Source organism: Pygoscelis adeliae, unplaced genomic scaffold (assembly GCF_000699105.1).
Source record: "Pygoscelis adeliae isolate BGI_AS28 unplaced genomic scaffold, ASM69910v1 Scaffold411, whole genome shotgun sequence".
NCBI classification, from domain to species: domain Eukaryota; kingdom Metazoa; phylum Chordata; class Aves; order Sphenisciformes; family Spheniscidae; genus Pygoscelis; species Pygoscelis adeliae.
Genome location: NW_008824111.1, coordinates 804534 through 832013, shown reverse-complemented (window position 1 = coordinate 832013; position 27480 = coordinate 804534). Strand labels below are relative to the sequence as shown.

General features: G+C 35.3%; 1 protein-coding gene across 1 annotated transcript in view; it reads left to right on the top strand.

Moving 5' to 3' along the window:
* CACNA2D3 (calcium channel, voltage-dependent, alpha 2/delta subunit 3) overlaps window positions 1–27480 on the top strand; it is a 481287-nt gene that overhangs the window by 323029 nt on the left and 130778 nt on the right. Inside the window, exon 15 of the mRNA XM_009334218.1 lies at window positions 18803–18820. Within this exon, the coding sequence (XP_009332493.1) occupies window positions 18803–18820 (18 nt within the window). The remainder of the gene's footprint in view (window positions 1–18802; window positions 18821–27480) is intronic.

Below are 27480 nucleotides of genomic sequence, written 5' to 3'. Positions count from 1 at the left end.
CCAGGCAAGGATATCAGGCCTTCCATCAGGTAGGTTTGTTCTTAAAATATGGTTCTTCCAGCTCTGCTTTGTCTCCTACAGATCTGCAGTGGTCCTTTGAAGGCTCTGATATGGGAGAAAAAGTAGAAAGTAGCCCAGGGAATGCCTTCTTATCAGTGCTTCAGTCTGGATTAATTTTCCTGGAGAAATATAACAGCTCTGACCATTTTATCTTTTTCGAAGCTTCTATAAGAGCATGATTGCAGTTTGAAGTTGTAGACCATCTGGTCCAGGAATTATGGTCTGCTATATTTGCACTGGGATCCTATAGATCTGGGACTGTGCTTGAAACATTAACAATGGTGATCAGTGCAGCTACTTGTACACACAATAAAAAAAGATTATGCACATATTTATATGTAGGTGTAACATCCCTTTATGCTGATGATTAGTGGGCTGTCTGTGGAAATCTCATTGACAGTCCAATAAAAAAAAACCTTTGAGCCATGGCTTTTATGAGTTCTGTGGCCCAAAATTTCCAGTTGCCATAACTAAGTATTCTCATTTTCTCCTAAACAGTTCTGATCTCTTTGTTTTACTGCTGGATCTAGAATAAATGAATTACCATTAACAACATTAACTGTTTCAAATTCAGTAAGATCTGTGTCAACTGTCAAAACATAATGAGTGCTCAAGATAGTAAATGAATAAACCTCTCAACTGAATAGAATTAATGCACTCTCATTATCTTTCAGATGCTGCTCAAAATAACAATGGATGTTATTCTTTTTTGTTAGAAAATGCACATCTGATTTACTTATGTTAGGCAGCAGGGTACTAATCAGTGCAAGGAATGCTGTGCCACTTAAATTGGAGCTTAGAGCCCTTGCTCACACACCAGTACAAGAGTCATGGTGCAGTGTGTCCCAATAAAACACACAAACTGAGACCCCTGAAAGGAAAATTGGGACGTGCAAAGGAAAATAAAGTCCATAATGACCTAGTGGGAATATGGATACTTTAAATAAGAATGATTTGTGCATCGTTCCATGTAAGCACAGCATCTACAAATAAGGATGTGCATAAGCATAGATAGCACTTATGCACATGTATGTGTGTATATGTGTACTTTTCAGATATTGAAGTAAACTACTTCGTTTGATAATCAAATTACATGTTTGCTTTACTCCACTGCTAGTCCTGGAACTTATGCTATTAGGGCAATTTTCAGTGATTGCATTAAGCGAAGAATATTACTGCAGAGAGCTAATTGCTGGTTGTCAAAGTCACTAGAAAAAATGTTGTAAGGAAGTAGCAATATTTATTTTAATGAATTAACACTTTTCATGTGTATCGCTGTATATGGTATTAACACTATAAAATGCTATATGTGATACATCAAAAAGATGTTTAAAACATCAAAACCAAAAACAAAAACAAAAGTCCTGCACTTAAAGAGGAACATAAAATTTCCTGCTGGGGATGTGGAACATGGAATGCCATCTGTATTATATGGCACTGAGAAAACTGATTATGTTTGGACCTCTATTTCATAGCAGATGGGTTCATTAAATTTAATAGCCTCCAGAGCCTTTAGAAACAGTGTTAAAAACATGTGGAACATGCTGAGACACTTCACTTCGCGCCCCACAGTCATTATAACTCTGGCACAGACTATAAATATTACAGTACTTTATTTCCATTGAAACGGATTACTATTATTTTTCCTAGTGTACATTTACATGAGATGCAGAATGCAAATCGTACTTTTTCAAACTTTGAGATATGCAGTTGATTTCTTTAAATGCATTTTACAGTTCTTTACACTTGGAGGCTTTGATATAGAACTTATTTTTATCTTCTTCCTGCGACATCAGCAAGCAGCTGTAATGCCACAGCAAAGCTGGGTCTTAAGCAGCTCTGCTCCCAGTGTGGCGCAAATAAGACAAGCATTATGTTAAACCATAGAAGGGAAATCAGAGCAGTGTTACATCTTGGCTTTTAGCTACATATTGATTCTCTTTTCTAGTATTTTATATGATAGCGTAACTACAGTTTGACCTTGGTCTCTGTTCATCTTCCATCACGGGAGCACAGAGAGATTAAATATCTAATTTCAAATCAGAGTAGTTCCTGCAGAAACATTGCTTTAAACGGAGTAAAAACTCACTGCTTTTTGAAATATTCTCAGAATTTGATAGCTAAGGGAATATTTTAGTGCTACTTACTTTTTGATTTTTAAATGATGTTTCAAATAAGAACAGGAAAGTTTTACCGTGTTTAAGTGCTTTGACATCCGTCTAACATTCTTTCACCTCTTCCTTTACATGTTCTGATGTTTAAACTAAATTACTTTTTTACAAACTTTGTCATATTTGATTGCTATTTTTTTAAAAAAATAACCCAGTTTCCCAATAACTGTATCAGCTTGTTCCCGTACTATGTAATTCTCAGTAATGCTCTTCTGTTTCCGTTTCCTTTCCTACAAAATGCTGTGACTATCCACACTATCTTTTACTGTTTTCTAAGGTCAGTCTTGGTTTTAGGTTGTACAGACCATTTTGATGTGGATTTTCCCCTTCTTCACATTACTGACTTAAACTCCAATTTTGTCACTGACCATTGCTGATATTATTATCAAGACCTGCGAATTTTAATAAACCACTGAAGTCCTACTATGGTAGATGATATAGGATCACAGGATTAAATAACGATATCTTCCTCATATAATTTACGTTCAAAGTAATAGGTAAGAATCACCAGTTGCTTAGAAAGGGCAGAGAGTGTAAGGACACAGTAAGACAGTATAGGTCAGTGCAATAAGCAATTAACGGTCTACGAGATCTCAAGTATGAAGGGCAGTATGTGAAAACAGGCGCAAATGCATGTTCCAGTCTTTCAAATTGTAGTGCCCACTTCTACAGGGTTCCCACACAAGTGTTCTTTGTCCAGATCTTAAGAATCATGGAGTCCTTGCTTGCGTTTGGTTTTAAATTCCACTTAATTTCATGGAAGTATTTAGGTGGTCCAGTATTTACAGCTCTAATAGTTTCTCCAAGCAGTTACATTCACAAAACACATTCTGTGATTGAATTTTGGAAATCAGAAAATTCAGTAAGGTTTGAATGTTAAAGGAACATGTTTTGCTGTTTTGAGAGCTGTCAAGCGCAATGATATTATGTTAGGACTTTGTTGTGAATCGTTAAGCTTTTCTTTGCTGCTTTTGCTGTAAATATGGTGTGTCTTGTGACATGATTGCTCTGCACGAAATTACTGTTTCTTCTTATATGAAAACTGATTGGATGTATGTGAAAAAGAATCCATAGAATTACAAATGTCTGTAGGTTTCGCCTGCTGGATGTCCTTCCACCAGTTACTACATACAAATTACAGAGAATTGCTCTGCTGTTGAATTTGATTAACGGGCATATTCATGCCAAAAGGGTATTGGTCTCATTTGCAGACACCTGCACACTAGAGATAGAGCAGCTTGGGACCATTTCCAGCTGCAGTCTGCCAATGACATACAGTGCCTTTAGGTGAGGGGATGAGAGGACAGAAAATGCTTTTCATTTCCAGCTTGTTTCACAGGGAATTTTCTGGTTTTGTTGTGACACAGAAATAAAATCAAAAGATGACAAGTCACTAACTAGAGGGAGAATTTGTTTCTAGATCTCTATTTGCTATGGTGAATCCAACATTTAGGAGGATATATCTGTTCTTAGTGAAAATAACTACTTAAAGACATTCACAGCTGATAACTGTCTGTCTTTGATCTTATTGCCTCCATTCTGAGTGAAATTGAGTTAATTATAAGGAAATTGTAGCTATTTTGTCAGATATATTACCTTTTTTCTCTCTGTTCTTGTCTTTAGTTTTCCCATAACAGATTTTTTAGGGTAAATGATAATGTAGGAAAGCAATGAGTTTAGTATAATGTACTAAATCCCATCCTTTGATCTCATATATGTCATTCTTTGACTTTCTGGAAGAAAGAGGGCGGTGAAGATGAAATATACTTTATCTGCACTGGTAATATACTACACTGCTGGAGTAAAAACCTGAAATAGTAAGAAAGACTTATTAAATTATTGGTGCCATTCGAGCTTTGCTGCAGCGGCAGAATTCAGTGCAAAAAGGAAAAGAAGAAGAGAGAATAAAAGGAAATAATCTCTTTTGTCTATTGTTCTGCAGATATTGAAGTTTTTCATTATTTATAGCTCTCCTTTTTGTATAATCAGGAAATTTCACATATAACTCAAGTCATGCACACAATACAGTATACACATGAAAGTTAATGTTTATCACAGGCATTATGAATAATATTTTCTTTGAAGTTAGTAATTTCTGGAGAAATTATTCAGAAATACACTTTGTTCTACAAGGAGTAATAGGATGTTTCCTACTGATGTTCTTGCTGCTTGACAGCAAGGTGTTCAACCTTTGTCCACACCGTTGTATTTTGTCAGATCAGATCTTTCCAAGCAAGCATTTCCCTTAATATTAGTTGAAAGATGATCTAATCAGTTGGTAAATGCATGATCTTCAGCAACATCAGTATCGGCAGGAGAAAGCTTAGAACACTTATAAGTGTTTTCTCTGGAATTCGTAAGAGCCATTTCACCTGCGCTGATGTCAGATTTCTTGGGAGGAAAATTTAACCCCCCTAAATATTAGTTTACATTGCCTAGTTCTAGGTAAACCTTTAAAATCCCTAAGGGTTGACACAAGGAGCCTACAGGGCCATTCCATTTAAGGGCTTCTTTTACAGAACGTGATTTTTTTTTTTTTTTTTACAATAGTGTTTATTTAGTGGCACATAAATACTACAAGGGAATACGCATTAGAAACAGTATACTAATACCAAGGAACAATACAACTTACAAAGCTTTCTAATGTCTTTTTGTTCTGTTGCAGCCAATGACATCTGTATAATAATAAAGGCCTCAGTTTTCAATACTGTTAGGTTTATTCCAGAAAACTGTCAAAAAAAAAAAAAGTAAACTATCTAAGTCAGCTATATGCTTGCATTCCATATGGGTTACATTTGTTGATTATTCTTCTTTAATTGACTCTGCAGTAAACCAGTAGTATCTCCATTTATGTACCTGTAGTTACACTGATGTAAAACAGAAGACAGATTCATTGTATTAAATCTCAGTTTACAGGGCTTCAATTATACTTCTGTAGACTGATGGAACAATTCTAACATTTTCTTTCTTGGATTAAAACCTTAAAGCCTCAAAAAGTCAGGAGTTACAGTGAAGAGCAAGTTGCCTTTATAGGAAAGAAAAGTTTAATTTTTCTTCCCTCCTTCACCTTGTCCTTTTTGTGTTACAGTTCAGTTTAAGAAAATGGAGAAGCAGTGAAAGCTGATTTTGCAATAATCAGGTTTTTTATTTTCACGAAACGTTTGCTGTGTAGCCAACTACAAGATAATGGGTTTTATCACATTTTAGATCCTAGCATGGCTAAAAAAGACCTTAATGTCTGCAAAGAGTTCTAGCTCTGAGATAGCTGAAAGAATTTTGAGACCTTTTCTTGTGAGATCTTCCAGTGAAGGAGTGAAGTAGGGGTAAAATTTTCTTGACCTGCTGGATAATGCAATAAGGGGAAAAGAGCAGAAGGTGATGAAGAAATTTGCTTCAGGCCAAAACTATTCCTTGAACTAGATTTCACAAGCGTTGTATTTAATAATGAGAAACTGCATATTTGAAATTAACTTAGATCATCTAGAAATGCTCTCAAATTTGTGATCTTCCAAGAAATCAGAGTCTTGGCTCTTGGCCATCAGGTCAAATTAGCTCTTAGGAAGCTTTGAACTTTGAAGTTGTGCAGAGTGACGACAGAAAGCTGCTTCTGAAATAAAAAAAGCAAGAGAAATATAGCTCTTTCTACAGAGTGAGTGAATCTTTATAGAGCCTGATGAATTGAACTTGCAGTGTGAAGAGTCCATAAAATGTTCTATGGCTTTTTCGATAAAGTGTAGCGATAAAATATCGGTGTAAAACTAGAATGGTGAGATACATTAGCTACATACTTATTAGAAGGGTATGAAGACAGAACCTGTTCCTTAAAACAGAGCTAATGAAGAAGCAGCAGCATTGATTATGCCATTTTATCATTTATAATGGCAGCACTAGCCAGATCTGTGGCACCAACCTACCCACAAACCGATATAAAAATACTATAGGAAAGGCAAAGACTATATTGTTAGATTAGGAGTTTATCCACCTAAGAGATTTCACAATGTTAAATGATGGAGCATTTTCTGAGCTTTTTTTTTTTTAATTATTTGTTTTATCATATATTTTAAAAGTAATGCTTGTAACAATTAGAGACTTAAACCTGCCCTCTGGTCTTGTACATCCCTGCTAGCTGATAAAATCAGCTGCTTTGCTTATGCATGCGAACCTGAAACACACATGTTTCTAATTTGGAGACACGTGATGGCCACCTTGCTACTAGAGCATAGTATTTTAGCATATTGTTAACTTATTTCCAAAATACACATTGGACATTTGATTCTCAAATGTTTATACAAAGCCTGAACACGATTTTTATGGAGATTTGTTTTCTGGGTTTAGGGAGTATGCCTTCTTCCCTCACAAAGCAAAACAGTACATTTACACATCTATCTGAGCTCAATTCCTAGGTTTCTGACTGTAGCTTTTATTGCAGCATTTTCGCAAGAAATTTGTTCCTTCTTTTCCTTTATGCTTCATCTGAACTTTCAGAGATGTGCCTTAAGATGGATCCACTGGTGTTTTGCCCTTTCAGAGGCAAACTGATAAGACAAAAGGTGATTCCCTTTGAAAAACTGTTTCAAGCTTTTCATTTAGTAGTTGTGCATAAGCTGCCTTTCCTGCTGCTTTCTAGTGCCCTTGATCTATTATCATATCTGTTGATTTCTTCTTCTTAGCAAATGAAATTGTGCTAACACTTTTGTGCCTTCTTTCTTCCTTTAAAATTAATTCCCTATTGTTTATCAGCTCAAATAATCTTATAAGCGTACAGTATCTATCTCATTATGCCCTCCAGCATACTGCTCCATTCAGAGCAGTTCTGGGCCATTGGTTACTGACATAACCTTCAAGGTATTTTGTGCTAGATAAATACAAAATTTGTGCAAGAGTTTTGCTCATTCAGAAGTGATACGTGGGGGAAAAAAGAATAAAATATAGTAATTATTGTGAATGTATTTGTTAGGTAACTAACAAAGCAGATTGTTCCCTCTATGAAAATGTTCAATGTTTTAATTCTAAAAGATAATGGGTTCCAGCACTTAGAGGCCTATACTGGTTCCAGTCTTTGCATCAGACTTCTAGAATCAACCAGCTGATTTCAAAATATTTTTGGAAGGACTTGTTTCTAAGCAAGTAAGAAAGAGAAAATCCAGTTAATTACAACCTCCCCTCCCCCAAATCCAGTTCCATTCTTCTTTGCCTTGACATTCCTAGAATCTTTTGCATCACAGATTCATGTTTTTACAAGATCAATTTAGTCCTCTAGTTAGCAAAAGCAGATAGATTACTTTTATTGTGTGTAACAGTCTTACTGATGAGATTCTCAGTGCTGATTTTTTCCCTATCCCTGATTCTTCTGGTCTTATTCGTGCGTGCTGAACTTCAGCCATTCAAACTCAATCCATACTTTCCCTATTTTTTCCCCTGTGTTTGTGTTAAACATTCCACAGTATTTTTGCAAGTGCCTTGCTTTGTCCTGGTATTAGCCAAAGCTTCCCGTTTTCAATTACAGGTTCATTGTTTTCACCATAAAGTAAAAAAATCAACAACTGCAACAAAAAGAAGCTTAAAGATAATGGAAAGCAAAATCATATTGAATTAAATATTGTAAACAGGTTATGTCAGTCCACTGATGTCAGGGCAGGTTTTATACAGGATACAAATCTTTTTATTATTAACCCTGTGTCCTTCACACAAAATTATGTATAAACCTTGCAATAGGTCAGTTTTGCCTTCATACCTGTAAATAGTGTCCCCTGCAAATAAGAAAATGTTTACTTCTACAGGAAACTGCGAGACATCAAGTAATTTACAATCTGTTTCTCCATTGCATGTTTTGTGGTCACAGTCCAAACTGTACTGGTCTTGAAATGATGCTGTTTACATGTAATAGAGTAAATGTCAGCAAAAGATTCTTCTTCCTTATTAAATGCACATTCACAAGGTTAAACTGAATGTCTGGTACGAATTGTGCTTAATACAAACTTGCAAAGCTAGGTCCTAAAAACCTTTCATCATGGTAGATTCCTTCACTCCTGCTAGGTTGTGAACACTAACTACAGCAAGTGAGAAAGGATTCTCAGATTTCTAAGTTGTAGCCCTAAAATGCATGGATTGATTGTGAGAGTAAGGGAGAGGGACAGAGAGTAAGGGAAAGGAAGCAGAGTCTTGCTACACCCTCCACTTCTGGCAGAGCAGCGCTCTGGACACACAGAAGAAATGGTACTCTCTGAAAAAAAGATGGAGAAAAGAGTGGTTTGGGATAATTCAACTATACATGTTCTTACAGCCATTCCCTTTTTAGCACATGTTGGATGATTACAAAATAGACTATAGAAAAACACATCTGTTTTAGAAGTGCAATCTCATTTAATGCAGAGTAACATGCTAAAAATCACAAACACAATCAGTAAATCTAAGTTTTAGAAGAAATTCCAGCTTGCTTTACACATTCATTAAGTCAAATACACTTTCATTCCTCCTCAGAAAGTGATTATCGTTAGTTGTTGGTCTTACATTGACATGTAGAGCAAGTAAGATTTAATATAGAGCAAGATCAAAGTCCCACTGAACTCACTGCAAGATTCTCATTGACTTTAATAGGTATTGGGTAAGGCTCTTCTTTGGTTTTGCTTTGAGGCCAGTGTGGATTTTATCATGGGAGAAGGAGGATCTGTGTCTAGCTCCTAAAAGGATTTATGATTAAGAAATGATTATTCATTTCTAGAAGGACTGTCAAAGACTTTGCCCTTTTTCGAAATGTGAAAAGGCATTTACGTGAGAATAGATGAGTAAATGAATGAGTATGTATATATGCACCTATCTTCTGAGGTCGATTCTTTTTTCCCTTCCTTCTCTTCCTCCCTTCCTCTCTCCCTCTCCTGGTAATTCAGAACAAGACTTTACAGTACAAAGACCCCGCTTTTGTTTTTTTCTTTGAAACACAAGTATGACTTTTTTTTTCAGCTCTTGTTTTACTACAGTGCAGTTATTTTTCTCTTACTAGAACTATTTCTCTGGGAAGGATTCTCCTGCTATTATCTATTGCCTCCCTAACAGACTTTCTAAATGTCTCATTTAGAAATAATTAGCATTAGTAATAATTAAAATGACACTATCTGTTTTTCTAGAGGTGGTACAAATGGTAATGAATACTGAAGAGTATAAAGGGTATATAAGGAGAAGGAGCCTAACGATATAATTTGATGCCATTTTACATGGATAAGAACCAGAATCTTACAAGTATGTTGGATGTCATATTATGTGTAATGTTCAGTTTTAGAAATTTCTTTTCCTTTTGATATTATGAGTAAGAGCAAGGCTGAAAAAAAATGCTTGTTGTCTAGAATATAGGTGTATTGTTTTCAGTTCTCTTGTGTAGTAGACAAAATGAACATTGTATTATTGTCTTATACAAGGTGAAACCTCTTCAGTGCTCCTAAGGTTGAATACTACATGGTTAACTAGAGAGTGTAGCTTGAGGTTTTTTTTTTTTTTTACCAGACTTTAAAGGTATGATCAGAAGCTCTTTCTCAGTTTCTGCCTTAGTTCTGTTCTGGCTTCCCTGGTTATTCTCTTTGGATGTCTAAAAGCTTTTTGAAGGGCTATTATGTAAGCGTTCAAGATAAGTTTGCTTATAATTGGAGTTGAAAAATTCTGGTCCTACAAAAGGGATAAAAAACTATTATCATTTGACAATCCATATCCAGTTCTTAATCCACTTACCTACACCTTTTTGGTATCCAGGGATTCCGGTATTTTTTCATCTTTTGAATAAAAATTTATGTGATTTATATTGTTAGCTTTCTAAACTGTTTGTGGTGCTTTAGCAAATCAACTAATGCTAAAAGCAAGCACAGTGAAAGAAGTTGCATAGTAAATACTTTAAAATAAATTAACAAAATTTAAAAGAGAAACATCAAAAAGAGAAAAGTATTAAAATACTGTTTTCCTGTATCTTCAAAATTTTACTTAAATTAGATACTTCACTGTAGGTAAGCTCATATTTTCACCTTTGTAGTAAACTCTGATCTGGTGGTATAACATAAGTTTAAATTGTTCTTGATCGTAGACTGGTAAAAGAAAAGGGGACACATTCAAGACACAGACAATTCTTATAGTTTATTAAAATCATACTACATCCCTATTACTTATATGAAAGCAAAACCAAACAGTAGTTCAAAACAAACAAGCAAAAAACCCCAATGTGCAGTGTAAATAAAGTAATTTTGGAGGCAGCAAAAGACATAAAGGTTTCCTCTGTAATAATATGATTGCTATACCAGAAAACAGTAAAAAAAAAATTATATATATATATAAAATATAACAATAACAAAGACATAAATTTCTTTTAATTATTTTCAGGTTAACTTAGTGTGCAGCGTGAAATATGATCGTCAATGAAATGTAATGTCATACATTTTCGCAGTAGCAACAGAAGTTAGAATAATACTTCCAAATTATTTACATTGTTATGTTCACTTCTGTACCGGTAGTATAAAGAGACAGACTGACTGACCACTGACACTGATTAAAGCAAAACAAAACAAACCTGAAACCTACTATGTCACTAAAATTTAAATAAACTACATTAATGGAAATATGGGAATTATCACCAGTCATGTAATTTAAGTTGTATTACAACTTCAGATTTTATACTAATATGTATTTAAGCAGTTTGGAAGTTTCTGTAAATTCTCAGGGCCAGGAACATTTAGGGACCTGTGCCTCTAGATCTAGCAATTAGTACTGAAGCTCTGCTTAGAGATGGGAACATTTCAAGCACTGTATGAATTTTAAAAAACCTACTAAGTAGTCATTCACTGCTAGAATAACTATGCAGTCCACGTGTTGGTAACCAGTAAAATACAGACACTAGGTTTAAATAAGCACAGGAAATCACCTCAAAGGATAGCTCTTCGCTGCTGGTGCTTGTCTGTTTATCCGTCCTCTTAGAGTCAATTGTAGAGCTCATGCTTAGTGATATTACAGAACATATTAATTAGCTTTAGATCCTTGCTGTGTTTGTAACCCAGAATATTTGCAACAACTTGAGAGCTGGAACTTGTAGAAATTTGAAGTCAGCGCACAGATCTTACATGAGCTACCACAAGGACTATCAAAACCACCAGCCCCTAAAATAATATTATCCCACTTTATGCAAGGTGAGTCTGTGTTCCCCAACAGAACAACCCAATAGAACAAGTTTTAGAGAAAACTTATTTACAGTCTCACAAAACAGTGTTAAATTTCTTTATGGCGAAATGAAAATGTACTATGCACTTTTAGTTCTCTTGTTCATGTTGTCCACAGTTGAAGTGCAATTGAACTAGTTGTCTCCACAACTTAAAGGTCACCCTCAAAATGTAAAACTTAATAATCCAACAATCAAATTGCCGTAAGATTTTGAAAAGACTGTTCTTAATTATTCTGCTCTTGGTAGCACTCTAATTCTGACGATCCCATTTTTAGAAAGTGTTATTTTCAGTGTTTTCTGTACAAGATAAAAAGACTAAATATGCAGATTTTAATGTAAATTGTGTCACTTAGAATTACATGATGTGTATCTTACAACCATTAGTTTTATTTGGAGTTGTCTATATTTAGAAAAATATTCCAATTCCATGCATGAATGTTTGTACACTTTTTGTTTAGGAAGGAAATATCTACTATGTAACAGATAAGAGAATAGTTATATCAGTAATTTCTATAGGGAAATCTAAATACAGTAATGTTTATACATAATATATGTTTGCATATATAAACAGAATTAACCATGGACATCTATTTTGCACTAACAAGTTTTTCTTTATTGATGTAATAATGAAAATATAACTCACTCCCTTTAAACACACTTGCTTGAGGCCAAAATTTTGTTCATGGTGTGTGGAATGTTCATGGAGTGTCTTATTTCATGAATTGGTTCTGCTACTTCGATCTTTAGTCATGTGGCTTATTTCTAAAATTAGCATAATTCTTAAAAAAAAAAAAAAATTTATGACTGAAGTTTCTAACCAAACTTTGCATTTAAAGTAATCACTCTGGGTAATTTAAATACAATCTTTCCTGTAAATATTTTGTATAGAGAGAACTGTTAGTTTATGCAATTAAAAGAATCACAGTCACAGACTCAGAATAACTGAGTCTGGAAAGGACCTCCCATAGATCATCTAGTCCAACCCTGTGCTCAAGCGGGATTAGATGGAGCAAGGTTGCCCAGGACCGCATCCAGTTGGGTTTTGAACATCTCTGGGCAGTGTGCTTCAGTGTTTAATCCATCACTCCTACAGTGAAAATGTACAAATATTCCTACGAGTATGGATTTCTTTTCTGTTAACTTCAACACAAACTTCAGAGAGCAGATGCAGACAGATATGACTTAATTAACCATTTTAAAAGTTGAGCATATTTAGATTTTTTTTTGTTAATGATTCATTTTAAAAACACAGTTGCTAGACAGTGCATCAGAAATTATTCAGTCATTTACATTAATAAAAAGTTATGTATTTTAGAAAATGTGTAAAATCTTCAAAGGGTGGAGCCATTTAATTACAAAGATGTTTGGAATGTATATGTAATTTTTTAGTGTGCTCTGCTATTTCTTAATTCCAATCTGATACCTTTGCAGCTCCTGTGCTTTCTCTTTTGCATATTTCACAAGAGCTAACTTCTCTCCTTTCTGTCATCTTTATAGAATTCTTTTTAAAGAGAGAACTAGAGTTGTAGTTTTCATCTATATTTTATGACTCTCTTCTCCATAGCAACATTTACATTTCCTCTGACTGGTATACTTTGCATACAGTGCACAGTCTATCCTTGACTAAAATGCTGTAGTTACTGCAAAATATGTGGTAGCACAGTAAAACAATTATGTGAACAAAGAAGGATTTGGTATTGAATCCCTTGAAAAATCAAGTGCATTTTCCTTAGAGATGTTGGCCCAGTAGGCTGCAGGTTAATGTCACTCTTTTAGTATTTATACTGAAATCTTAACATCAGGAACATCCCAGTAGGAGGCTGAGTTTTATTTCTTCCTCCATGTATGCATATAATTATCCATGATGCCTCTAGTACTTACATAGTTCTAGGAAGTGGAGAATAAGTGCATAAATTGTAAAAGAAAAATTGCCAAAATCATAATATTTAAATGCTGTATCTTATAGCAACCAAGTAGATTTTAAAGCAGAAAATTTACATTTTCTGCTAAAAATTGAGAGTTTGAATGTTCTTTCTATTCTCTCCCAAGTTTTTTGCCATTTTTGGGAAGAGCTGTGGAAGCCTGCCTAGCAATGTATGAAATACTTTGCATTTCTTTATACATGTAAATAAACCATTATTTACCCCTACATTTAATCATATTATATGATCCCATAAACAACCAACCTATATTATAGAGTACATGGCACATGTACGCACTAAGTGTTCTATCCTTTTTTTTCTCTCATTCTTTTTTGAGGAGCTTCACTGATACGTGCAACATCTTCCTCCTTGCTGTAGTGTTAAGTACAGGACCTACATGCTTGCCACAATATTTTACATCTTTCCTGAAAGTGTATTTCCAAAAAGTAAAAGTTCTAATACATACATTCAATGCCAAATTCAGAGTCCGTATGTGACATGTACAGGATGAGTCTGAACATTGCAAACCACTATAAATTTAGCTATGCATACATGTTAAATTTGTTGCAGCCGGAACTGTTTACAGAAATGGCTGTACTATCAAAACTGTATTCATACTTGTTGATTATTTACTGGCACGTTTGTACTTAATTTCTATTCATTTGTATTGTATCTGATTATGGAACAATCAAGTCAGTAGTGTTGTCAGCGTTTTTCTGAGACTGGTGACTCTGAAATGCTTGGCAGGAGAATAGGACTGTGGAAATGAGGTCAGTGACTGTAAAATAAGAGTTATTTCTTTATTTTTGAATGCTTTAACATAAACATATTGCAATAGCAGAATTTTTTTGAAAAAGAATTTCATGCAATCGTTATTAGAAAAATAGAAAACGGAAAATTAATTTTGTAGTGATTTATATTATTTTTGTTTCTCTAATAATAGAAATCAGTTTCTTGGTATAACAAGAAACTGTTGAGTATAATTTAGTCTGCAGGAGATTATTTTTTTGCTATTCTTCAAACAAACATAAGGTTGAATTCTGATCCCACAGAACAATAATTTTATAATTCTAGTATGTTTTCCTCTAAGACTTTTAGACTTAGTTTCTTGGAAATCTAGGACATACAGCTACATAATGTTTTGAATAAATTGTTGAAATGGCCTTAAAATATTTTAGAAGTGTATGGCCTTTTTGTTTTGGAATTATCGTGAAGTCATTTACAGAATCAGTCTTTATGAACTTCTTTTGTTAAGGGTGAAAGGAGACAGACTTTTACGAGGTCTGGCATGGAGCACTTAGCAGAACTACTCATCCTGTAACATATGCCTCCTGCTTCTAAAGACAGTATTTCAGATCTATCTATGGTTTTGTCTGTTTCACTCATGTTGGCCTCGCAGTAATCTGATCCGAGAAATAGTGCAACATCCTTGATGTTGGACTCCTTTGCCTGTCTTGGTTTGTTTTACCACATTAGTAGTGTCTGTAATTTTTCTTTTTCTGATAATACCAAACACATTTCCATGAAAGGCTCAAAACAATACTAGATTATTTGCAAATGTGGGAAGCATGACACTATGTGCAATAACAGTACTGAAAAACCTCCTACAGTTATTTATTCTGTGTTATGTTGTGTGACAGGACCCCAAGTTGACTTGAATTTAGAGGTGGAATTCTCAACATGTCTTACTGGAATCAAGCATACTGTGAACTTCAGGGGGCTTGCAGGCTCTTTACAATACAAAACAGAATAAGAAAATTTGTTTGGTAAAGACAATTTGGGTTTTCTGGGAAAGATAGATTAAAAGAAAAGAGTTTGAAAACAAACCCCCCTCCCTTTTCTTCACTGTGTCCTTGCAAGGCCCTATGCTCTAATCTTGCTCTTTAATCTATCCATTTTTTTAGGTTGCAGCAAAATTTACACAGTTTTATCAAGATCCCCGAGTGGTCTTTTCTACATCAGAAAATCCTCTCGGGTTTCCCCTGGTGCTTATAGGTCGGCAGGCTCCTGTCCCTGCCATACCTGGCAGTACTGCAACAGCCTCTTCTTACTAAGCAGTTGTGTGGAGGAAGGTACGCTTCCCTTCGGAGGGCGCCTCCGAACTCAACCTGCAACAACCAGGAGGCAGCAAATGGCCAGACTTCCTCCCTGCACCCCAGCCACAGTCATTTTAATAAAACATGTGTTAGCCAGATGGTAAACTAAGAGGAAGTAACACAGATATATGCCCTATCACGTATCTTCTTTAGAGACAATCACCAGAGGGAGGAAGAGACACTAATGAAAAACAAATAGGAACAGGAGGTACTTTGGTATGGTTGGAGCTGAATAAAGACACCAAAATGGCATAGTACCATAGGTACAAGTAGATCTGCAGTGCTTTTTGAGGCCCAGGGAAAGATCACATAGTTTACTGCAAAACTGCCTCTTGGCAGTGTATAAAGCAAACCACAGGAATCAGTGGTACCCGCTGGGTTTTACACAGAGACAGGCAGTTTTTAGACCATGCAATAAAGGGTCAGACCAGAGGACTATTACTGTTATTGTTAGGAAAATTATTTGTTTCCTATGGCCTCCCAGAAGGGGTAATGTCAGACAAACCTCCATAGTTTATTTCAAAGGAATTTGTAGCAATTATTAAACTGAGTTGCTGACGCATAGGATCTTATGACAGCCAAGTTTCAAATCAGCAACAGAATGAAGATTTGTCTGGCTGTAACAGACACAGATTTTTTTTTTTTTTTTTTTTTAAGGAAAAGACTGCGAACCTGGATTTTGAAGCTTAGGTGAAAACTGACAAGAATGCCAGTGCAGGAAAAAGCATAATGGAATGTACATCTCATCTGCTGACCCTATTATTCTTAATCAAGGCTTTGACTACTAATATTTTAGAGCAAAGAAATATTCTTGATTTTCTAAAAGGCTATAAGTGGGATTGACAAGCTGAATTCAGCAATAGATGATATGGAACTCTGATTTGTAAACTGTTATTAATGTGCTCTTGAAAATAATCTCAGTAAAAGCAATAGGGATAGTTTCATATACAAAAGCGTGTAGCATCTAGTTTCTGCGGTAATTATTACTAGGAAATCCTCACTTGCATTCCATCTGACTGTAATTCCCTCACATGGCAAAACTTGACCAAACCATATGTATCTGAAGGGATGTGCTCAAACAGGAGTACACTCAAGTTCTGAAAACAAGTAGTAAAAATTATATCAGAGAGTACTAATATTTGTATAAGGATTCAGCTTAAATTTGAAGTCCTAATAGAGCATTGTGTGTATGCATGCATTTGTGTTTTGGGTTTTTGTGTTTGTTCAGGTTTTTAATGTCCCCCCCTCCCCCCCCTCCTTGAACCTATCTCCACTGTATGTGGACTATAAGCTTTCTAATTTAGTTTGAATGTTATCTGGAAGTATTTCTGAAATGATACTCCTGTACCTAACGTTGCATATGTTGCCTTGGATGCCTTGACCATACTTGAAGTACTGTTTTGTAGAATATGGCATACAAATTAGCTCATTATGAAAACATACGAGTTTGCTATGTGTAGCAGTCTTGGGCAAACTGTAGAGTTCTTTAGTATTTATTCCAAAGGTGGAAATTTGGACATCATTCTTTACTGCATCTGTCTTTATCTGAGATACAAATGAAAGCATGCTTGTATTTTTTACATGTATTTAGCAAGAAGTTGGCATTTAAAAAAAAAAAAAAAAAAAAAACCACCCCCCAAAAACCCCACAGTGTTAGAGAGAAAACCAGTTTCAGTGCTACAACAGGAAATTAAAAAAATCATATTGCAACTTTCTCCTTTTGTTTGAATGAAAAAAAGAAAAAGCTTCCACTTATCAGAGTCAAAGTAGTTTACCAAGACAAAGACTAATAAGTAGATAAATGTTCAGAAAAGCTTTAAACTGCTCTAAGTAATGCTTTAACTTGTTATACAGGATTTAGCTCGTGTATTTACAGTTCATCAGGTATCTGCAATTTCTGCAGTAACCCGTGTATGTCGTTCTATATAATCAATTATTTAAACAACAGGCTTTTAAAGAAACACATCTAGGTCATACTTTAGTGTGATCATGGCTTGTATGTTGCTATTGGATCATTCTAGTTTTAGGATGAAAAAATTTTACTCGCAGCAATTCTCCCTGCCATGAATTTTGTTACGTTTTATATTGTGCAAACAGAGAAATTGCGGCTGGTTGCTTTCAGTATTTGTGAATTAGAGATCATGTGACAATTCTCTTTCATGACATATACTAATGTGGACATTAGCTTTTAGCAGAGTACTATATGGAAGTTGATTTTTCTATCTGTTTTAGTTCAAAGCAAGGACAAAAGGTCAGTCAGTATCTCACGAGAGATCTTGAAGGTCTTTTTGCATTTGGTATTGATTCACCTGCCTGTTTCTGTGTTCAGCTGATGCCAGTAAAGAAACAATATATATTGGAAAAAGAAATTTTCTGAGAAGGTGGATTTAGCACAAGGCTAAATTGCTGTGTATGGTGAATTTCTTGATGAGTATGAAAGTAAGAGGAGAAGAATTCAGAAAAAAGGGAAAACTCTATTGTGCCTATAATAGTTCATTTTTCTAAGTTCCTCTCCATTACCTACCATGGGTTTTCTTTTTCCTAAAGTGAAAACAGAACCCATTTTTCAACTCTTGATAAATAAGGTATTTTATATGTAATGGAGTCTACTGCCTGCTCTCCATGCCTTTTTACGTGAGTTGTTGCTTACAGTAAATACTGTGCATACAACCAGGTATGGCTAATCTTGTCTAAGAACATCTGTGTGATATAAATATGCGTATATGCATAAACACTTACCTTTTATTTGCATATATGTACATATAATCATACTTGTGTTTACAGTACAGAAATGTATTGTTCTATGCATACATTATTGTATATTATGCATATATGATAATATGTTTGCATAAGCAGTCAGTAACTTTCTATTGCCATTTTGTTTTTCTTTCCGCTGTCATAGAGAATACAGTCTTCTACTTTAATATGATAAACCGCTTTTAATGTCAATTTCATTCATAATAAGTGTAGGTTTAGATGTTTACAAACCAAGAGTGGCTGGTTTTAAAACTAAAACTATCTTTATGCTCAATTATATTTGTGTACAGGAAGATGGAACTACTTCACAGTTCAAGTGTGATACCATATCTGATGAGAAAACAGCCCCTCTCTTAGTATCGTGGTATTTAACAAATTGCATGGCGCTTTTCTGATACCTAGTAGAGAAGCTGTCAAATAATAAACTAAGTTAATAAGCCCTCAATAAGTTGAATCAATTGGCAATGTAAACCTAGTTTCTCTAGTTTCTTTCCTTTATACTTTGTTTTATATTATGTTTGTGATTTTATGGATACAACAGCTAAAGTAGCTGTTCAGATTGATTTAATGTATAATGATTGCTTGTTCTGTTTTGTTGTTTTCCAGCTCCCTCAGGCTCAAAAGGTAAAATATTTTACTCAAATCTTAGTTATTCAAAGTAGTCACCAGTCCTTCATGTTTCCATGATGTTGTGAGTATGGTACAGTAGTGATCAGTGAAACAGTTAACTGTAGTGGGGGCTCTGGAGTTGAGCAGCAAGAAGGGAAGCTGACATCGAGGCCAGCTAAGGTACTTGCTGAGAGCAGCTCTTCAAACATATGAGCTATTTGGACGTGATAGGCGTATAGTAGCCTACAACTTTAAAACAACAGGGAGGCTATTTTATCAATAATTTGAAAAGAATAGTAAGGATAAAAAATATCACCCCATTACTCCACGTGAAACATCTCTGGATCATTTTGTCTCTATTGTAGAGTCTGCAGAACCCATGGTATAGCTGGTACCCTTTCACTGCTCCCCACTGTATCTATCAACACACCTTTGAACACATCCAACATTTGACTTCTCTAATAGGTTGCATACAGTTTTCATATAACATGCTCTTGCCTTCAAACAACTTCTGCATCGATATGGTATGTTACCGGAGTCACCACTGCACATCATGATAGCACAATGATTGTGGCAAACTCGAAGAATTGCTTGATGCCTGTTGCATCATCCTTATATATTTCACAAATATAATTAAAGCTTCCAGAAAATAGAAAATCTAGATGCTGTTTTGTGGTTTGTGGTGAAAAATATTGAAATGAAAAAATGAATGGAATATACTGGGAAATTGCAATACTTAACTTGTCCAAGTCATTCTTACTGTGCTAGGTAAAGCACCTTTAATAAGAAATGTCATAGCAATTAATCAGTTAAACATCACTGTTATTGACAGTCTTGGATGATGACTGAAGTTCAGCCTTTAATGAAAGCTATAGGTTAAGTGATCTTCAATGAATAGCTTTTGCAGAACGGTGAGGAACTCAAAGCTTCAAAATGGTTAATTGATGTATCTCATCCACTTTTTAGTTTAAAAAGCAAGAAATATGAGCATGGGAGCTTTTATTTTTATGATGCTATGTATATTTGAAATTTCCTTGCTTGTGGAGCTCAGAAAATTCTATTTCAAATCTGCAGGTAATACGCTATTTTGTGACACTGGACTACATCCATAGTTTGTTCTTGTGTTTTGATTGTTGCAGAGCCTACCAAATGTGGCATGGTAACAAAAATTGTTGCTGCTTCTTTTTTCTTCTGGAAATAGATGGTTTAAAGAAATCTTTTGTTTACAGCTTCCTGGAAAAGTAGAAGGACTAAAAGATTTGCTAGACTGGCTAACTCTGGCTTTTTCATGTTCACCTGCTTGTCTAAAAGTTTATGCCAAACGCTTCTCTTAACGGTTTGCAGAAAGAAGAGACGGAGTGAGGTTATAATATGCTGGTGGAGAAAGATATAACCAGTCAGGCTGTTTACCAGATTGTGTCATGTGGTACTGTATTCTATGTTCTGATTTCCACAATTCTGAGCTACTAAAATACTGTTCTGGTACAAATTACTCAAGTTCGAGGTTAGCGAAAAAGCACAGTTTTCATGGAAGGTCAAAAATACCAATTTTCAGTGTGTTTACCCCTTGAGCAAACTAATGCAGAACTAAAGCCACATATTTTGTATATGTATGCATAACATCTAGTTGACTGTATACTACTTTCATGCAGAGAAAGAGGAGAGGGGTGGGAAGGAAGGAATGGGATGGGGAGGGAGGACAGATACAAGTAATCCACATGGGCTTTTGATAACTTCAGGTAAGAAATAAGCCTTTTCATAAGCATGGCCTGATAGCTTATGAACAAAATGAGAATCTCTTTCTATCTGCGAGGTGAAGGGAAGCAGCACAGGGCTGATGCATGCCTTTATGAATTACTTAGTCACTAGTGTACATGTTTTGCCCTATGGTGTCTGAACTCGTACTGTATTTTTGTTGGAATCTACGTATCATCTTGCAAATGTTTTCTCTATAAACATTTCAGTCATGTCTCTCTAAACATGTTCACTTTAGTCTTTGAGTGATCTGAAAGAAAAATGTGGCATTCCAAGTTCACCTTTACTATTTTATATCTGTTATAAATACTTGGTCATCTTGATGAAATGCATTATGTCTTTTATGTGAAACACTTTGGCTACAGTCTTCTCAGTGTTTTGTCAATGTTCTATGGTGGTTAGCTATTGATTTTGAAGACCTGTAGGTTCTCAACTGTCTACGGCAGTTAAATAACAATTAAAACCTGTTACTGTTATGCTATCTGTTCTAAATCAAATTGCTGCAAATTCAGAATTGGAGCGCAGGTGAAATGAAATATGAGGAGTTTAAGGTGGATGTCTATTGCACCACAATATTTGTCTTGAAAAGATCTTTGTGATATAGCTTATACTTAAAATAGAGAATACCACAAAACCAAATAAAAACCCACCATAATTTTAGGTGATAGAGATGCTGATTTATGTAGCTTTCAGAAGAAAAATGTCTAGGAAGAGCTAATATATCTAAATGAAAGAGCCACTATCCAGAAAAATGGAACGAATTCATGTGAATTTTGTCCTCTGTGTTGCTTTTCTGCATGTTTTTAGGAAAACATCCTACAGGGCTGTGAAAACAGTAATAAAACAACCTAATAACTCAGATTTACCAATTTTCAGACTTTTTCAGTTTGGCTTCCAAAATGACCTTTATCTTTGAAACACTTTTGAAAAGCAGCTTTTGTATTCATCGATGAGCAAAAGCTGTTCTTCCTTAATAGCTCAAAAAGGTGTTTTGTTTCCTGGTAGGAAAGCTTTACTTGCTTTCTTGAGCAAACACAGCAGGATTCAAAATCTGTTGTCCTACTCCTGCTGTGATGTTTCATTCTACTTAGCTTGTGTGAAGAGGTAGAAGTGAATAAATTAGGCACACAAATCAGAAGATAGTTGTGTTTAGGAACATTTACGAAAGTCTTTTTTAAATGATTCTCTCATGAATGGAATCATATTTCCTCCGTATAGAAATGTTTTGATGATATTTGTTGCCCAAAAGTTCCTGACAGCTTTCTTCTCTCTTTCTGTGTTATCCCTTAACTTCTGTAAGTAGTGCTTTGCCCTCCTTTTATCTTGATGCTATCATCTTTCAGCCATTTGGGAGCATCATTTATCATTTCCTGCATCATTTACCTTCTTATACTTTGAAGTGTTGAATTAACTGTCACTGGGAATAGAAAATAGAAAATTTGCAAAGCTGCTATTTCATTGAAGTGCGTGACTAGTGATTTTAGCATTTTTATAAAATTATAGGAGTAAAATTGAATCTAACGAAGTACAAAATAATTATGAAGTAAACACGTTGACCCTGATTTAGCATTCCTTTGGATCTGTTTCCTGCTAACAAGAGGCTATTGTCTTTCAGTTTCATAATGTATTTAAAGTTGAGTGATCCATTCAGAAAACTGCATTAAAATTTTCACTTACATGTTAATCACAATCTTAAATTTAGTTTCCAAATTTCTCTGTCACACTCCTCAACAAGCAAGCTGACTTTTAATAACATTTTTGAGTCAGCAATTAGCAAACTCTAAGTAACTATTTTACAATATGAGGGTTTTTTGGTGTTTCATTTCTGTGTGCTAAACATGGAAATGTCTCTCTAACGTAATACACTCACACAGGTTCCTATATTGTCCCAGGCCATAATTTGAACCTAAACCAAAGTAATAGCTATTCCTTATTCTTGTAATTGATATAAAACACAACTAAATGGTCAAATTCCAACTCTCTGATGCTTCAATCCTGCCTCATGATGCTACTCAGTACATAAAAGCACAGTAGTCACAGGAGAAGACAACACCTTGTGAAGCAAGCCTATGCGGAGTGGGGAAAGGAAGAAGGGGGGTGGGTTGGGAAGGTGGCAGAGTTATAACAAGGTAGTGAAGAAAAAACAAAGCTTCAGCATGAACCTCATACTTCAAATACGTCCCTACGGAACTGCTCTCTGCTATGAGTAAAGTTTCAGCAGCAGCATTGTGGCAACCACTTTAAACACTGGTGCCTTGTCAGAGGGTTTGCAGTGTTCCCATGCCCCACAGTTTCACTCCACTTTCAGTCCCTCTGAATATAGCAATGTTTTTCCCCTACTTTTCAATTGTTTTTTCACAAGGCTGTATAGGCTATGCCAGCAGACCTTCACTTTGACCTATTTCCTCACTCAAGTCCCTTAAGTCCTATTTCCTTCGAGGTCTACAGACCAAAGGTTCTTGTGACAGCATAGCTGCACAGCCTTCCTCAAACTGTTGCTCAAGTGCCTCTGTTTAGCCCCATCATATCTCCTAACCTTGCTTCATTTTTTGATTCAGAATGTTAGCTCCAATTTTAAGCTCTGTCCTCTAGATATAAGAGCCTATGGACCTCTCCTGCATTTCAACCTGTTGGTAATTTAATTAAATATTGTGGAAATCAAAGCTCCTGTTGTGGGATGGTAAAAAATCAACTAGGAACACTGTAGGTCCAGACAGATTAGAATTTAAAGGAATATTATTGGGCTAGAGATTAGTCTATGAGCAAATTTGGGAATTGTTGTGGTTATTTGATAGTTTCCATGAATCAGAATTGGTGGGAGATTAATCTGACTTTACTTGACACTGTTTGCTGCAACAGATACCCTGTTCTGTACAGTTATTACAGTCCAATGTAAGTGCAAAAATGAGGAATACATCAAGCAACAAAAAAGTTAGTGTAAAAAAAATTTCTTATTTTGTTTTGCTAGGCATTGTTTAAATTGGGAAATGAAGACTCGATAGAATTAGCACTATGGAAGTTAACTTCTGAGCCGAGCTGAACAGTCCTGCTAGGATTTCCAGAGATATATCATAGACATAATAAGTCTGCATTATAAAAAAAAAGATATTTTGAGGTTTCAGATCTAATATTTTCTTGGATGAATATCTTTTTAGTGTGGTGAAAGCTGGTGAAAAAATTCTGGAAACCCTGACAAGCTGTGGTTGTCTAAAACACAAAGTCTAAACTCTGAAAGATACTGGGAAAAATATGAGTTTTAGATCTCAAAATTTGTTTCCTTTCTGTGACTAATTATAGTTCAAAAATTAGCAACAACATGTAGAATTGCCCCATCAAATTTGCCTTTTATTTAAATTAATTTGTATATTGTTTATTTTGCTTTTTTTTATTCATCAGTAACAATTAGGGAATGTGTAAATTTAACAAAATGAAAAACACCACTTCATAGCCAGCTAAAGTGAAACAATATTGCATATTTTCTTTGAAAAAAATCAGCAATAGCATCTAAAAAAGGATATGAGCTTTGTTACTGTCCTTACTTGTTCTTCCATCTCAGGAGACATCCACTGGTCCATCGCTGGCAGAGCCTGGCTTCGTTATAATCATCGCACAATATATGTAGACAAGAATAACATTGTATTAACAGTAATAGATATGGACACTACTAACTCTGTGTCAGAAATTCTGGACAACCTACTGTAACTCTTCTTGACTATACACTCCTAAGGAAAATGTTCCAGGGATCCTACTCAAATTCCTATTGCCGTAATGGAAATGGATATTCTTTCCTGTATATGTGTTTCTGGAGTAATTCTGGAGCCTGCCTTAATCTTTGTCCTGGGAGACGGATGTTAGTGCTAGATGTGAGGCTAAACTCTCTTTGGTTTATATGCTTCATGTGAGGAGTAAGTGGATGCTTGTTTATTTCTTGTTTCTGGAGATTTATGTGGGGTTGTTCTGAGGGGTGTAACCCTGTACAGCAAGGAGTTAAAGGCAAAACTGCACACTAAAATCTATTTCTTAAAAGGAGTTTTTCTCCAATGACAAGACTATTACTGCTAGGGATTACAGATCTGTGACTTTCTCAATGAGTATGTTCTGTTTCTTTATTCTATACAGCCAAGAGTCATTTAGCCTGGGAATGCATCTTTCCTCATTCTTGACATGATTTTTAAAGGTTTGTTATTGTTTGCTAAGCATTTTATCGAACTGAGTGACCACGGCCGTTGTATAGATTCCTGCCTAAAACTGTTACCACTAGGTCTTTTCAATAGAACCACTTGCTGGGGCAAACCGCTAATGCTGTCTCTTTCATTCATCATTTTAGACTGCAGATGATAACTTGCAAAATCCTGGGATCTAGTTGAAAACTCTGTGTTTTTCTTTGGGGGTCTAGTTTTAGTTTTTCTTGCCAACGTTGTCAAAAGTAGCCTAGCAATTCTGAGACAAAACATATTGATGCAAGCTGGAGAAACTACAAGAACTTACTTTTTTGCAATACTATTAGATGAACATGTTGAAAAAATGAATATTCCATAGCATAATTCATCCAAACTTCAAATGAACTGAACTGAAGCATTGAAATACATGTATTTTTACTCTACCATTGTAATTCTGTGTTTTAGAGAACCATAGGAATAACAACAGTTAAACTACTTGTGTTTATGTGAGGATATCTTTCCAGACTTCAAGGAATCTGAGGGGCTGTACAGTTCAGTAGTCTCCCATAAACCTATATACCCATATCCATGAATCCACACACATTTAATATATATATGAAACACATTCCCATGAATTCTTATTGCACCAATTTGACATTTTCGTAGGTTCGTTATCCAGTCAAGCACTATCAAATCACTGGCATTTCATAGCTCTTTGAGGCTAAAGTTGCCTTGTATTTTTCTTGTAATGGTGGTTCTGCTTAAATGGTGGCAGATTTCTGCTTAAATATTCCCAGAATCACCTGACAGAAGAGGTCTACTAGTTTTTACTCATGATGTAAAAGGGAATACCTTCTGCTAAGGGCAAGAAGGAAAGAAAATGCATTAAGATCTTGAGTGGAAGATAGGCTCAGAAGGAGATTAAATTGAGGGTTTTTTTGTTGCTTTTAGTTTATTAATAAACCCTAGAGGGCATTATGTTATTGTGAGTTGATATTCTTAGTAGAAGATGAAATTTGTAGTGTATTCAAATGTAGAACTAAACCAGAAATTAACAGCTCAGCAGAAAGGTAGAAAATGGAAGAATATTTGAAATGGCTGGTGGAACAACAGCTGCTGCAATATGAAAACTTAATTGTACACTGGCAGTACTGAAAAAGAGATGCTCATTCAGCAGAGGGAGGAATCCTTTCTTCTGGTTTTCAGAGGAGAAACTTGAATATGAAAAAATACCTTACTGCAAAGGAATTCTGCCTGTGTATACATGGTTTGCCTGGGTTCAGGGGTTCCAGCATGCAGCATGCCTTTGCCACAAGAAGGACTGTAATGAGCCTTCACATTGCTTTCACATTACTGTGAAGAATTTATTCAGGATCAAACCACTGGCATAGACAGCAGAAACCACTCAAGTCTTATATGTTGTTGGGGACTCCCAGACACATACGCTGTCTGAGGAAATAGGCAATGACCAATACTGGTCAATAGATTAGTCTGACTAGTAGAATAGTGAAGACTACTAAGGTTTGAGAGAACCGAATTTAGAGAGGAAGCACAGACTGATTATGTTTATGAAGGAAGATGCCTTCGTATGTGAATTGGCGTAGACAATCTTTGTTTCCCCTCATGAAGGTATCTTCCTGATTCATTAAGGGAGATGCTGATTACAGCACTCATCAACTGCAGTCCTTAATCAAAATGAATCAGTCGGAGAACAACTTAATTGCATCAGAGCAGAAGAAACTGAACTAAACTTTAGGTAATTTTTTTTTTCTTTTTTTTCCCCCCTAAACAGTGACCACTGTGTTTTATGGGGCATGGGTTACATTCCATGCCTGCAAAATAAAACATTCCAATATTCGGATGGATAAAGAGTTTCTTGAATAAAATGTCTTTGCAGAATTCATGTGATAAGGTAAATTCAGGGTTTTGTTTTGAAATGCATAAGGCTCATGTAGACATGCTAATTTGGCTTTTGGAAAAAGCAGGAACTTCTTGTTATTCTATGGGGAATAAATACCTAACAGAGTAAGGAAAATCCAAAAGGACAGGCACTTAGGGCCATACGGCATACAGTCAGAGTTCTGTATTGTTTAGCATGAAGATGACTTGCTCTGCAAGACTGGAGGCTTGCTGATGTCAGACATTTAAGATGGTTAGTGCTTTTATAAATACATATCTAAATAAATATAGGAAAGTATATGTAAATACAAATAAATATTTATTCTATAAATATAAATAAATAATACAGCCCTGGCCCCATTTGTCTTTTTTAAAAAATTACTCTCTAAGAAAGTGACTTTGATCCCCATAATAGCTTTTAAAAAAGCCATGAGTAATTTACCGCATGTTTTTCCATTTTTTCTGTCCAAAATGTTTGGATCCTTATATTTATTTTCTCATTTCATTTTCATTTGACTAATTTTAATTTGCTGACTGAAGCATCTGACAATGCCTTAAGCATTGCTCTTGAATTCTTATCTTTTATTTGTGTTAGTTTCCTTCTGTCTCCAGTAATCCAAACCCAAGAATTTGAAGAAACTGGAATTCACATCCACTTCTGAAACCAGGAAGTACTTTCTTCAAAAATTGCAAGGGACCTTAAGAAGCTTGTCTGTGCAGATACGTTCAAGTAGGACAAAATTCTAAGTTAGTGCACAGATACCGTCACTGGCCTAAAAGTGTTAAACTGTTTTTCAGTGATTACTTTATGGTTATATTTTGCCAATATTCCTAAAAAGGCAACAACAATTAATAGCTGTC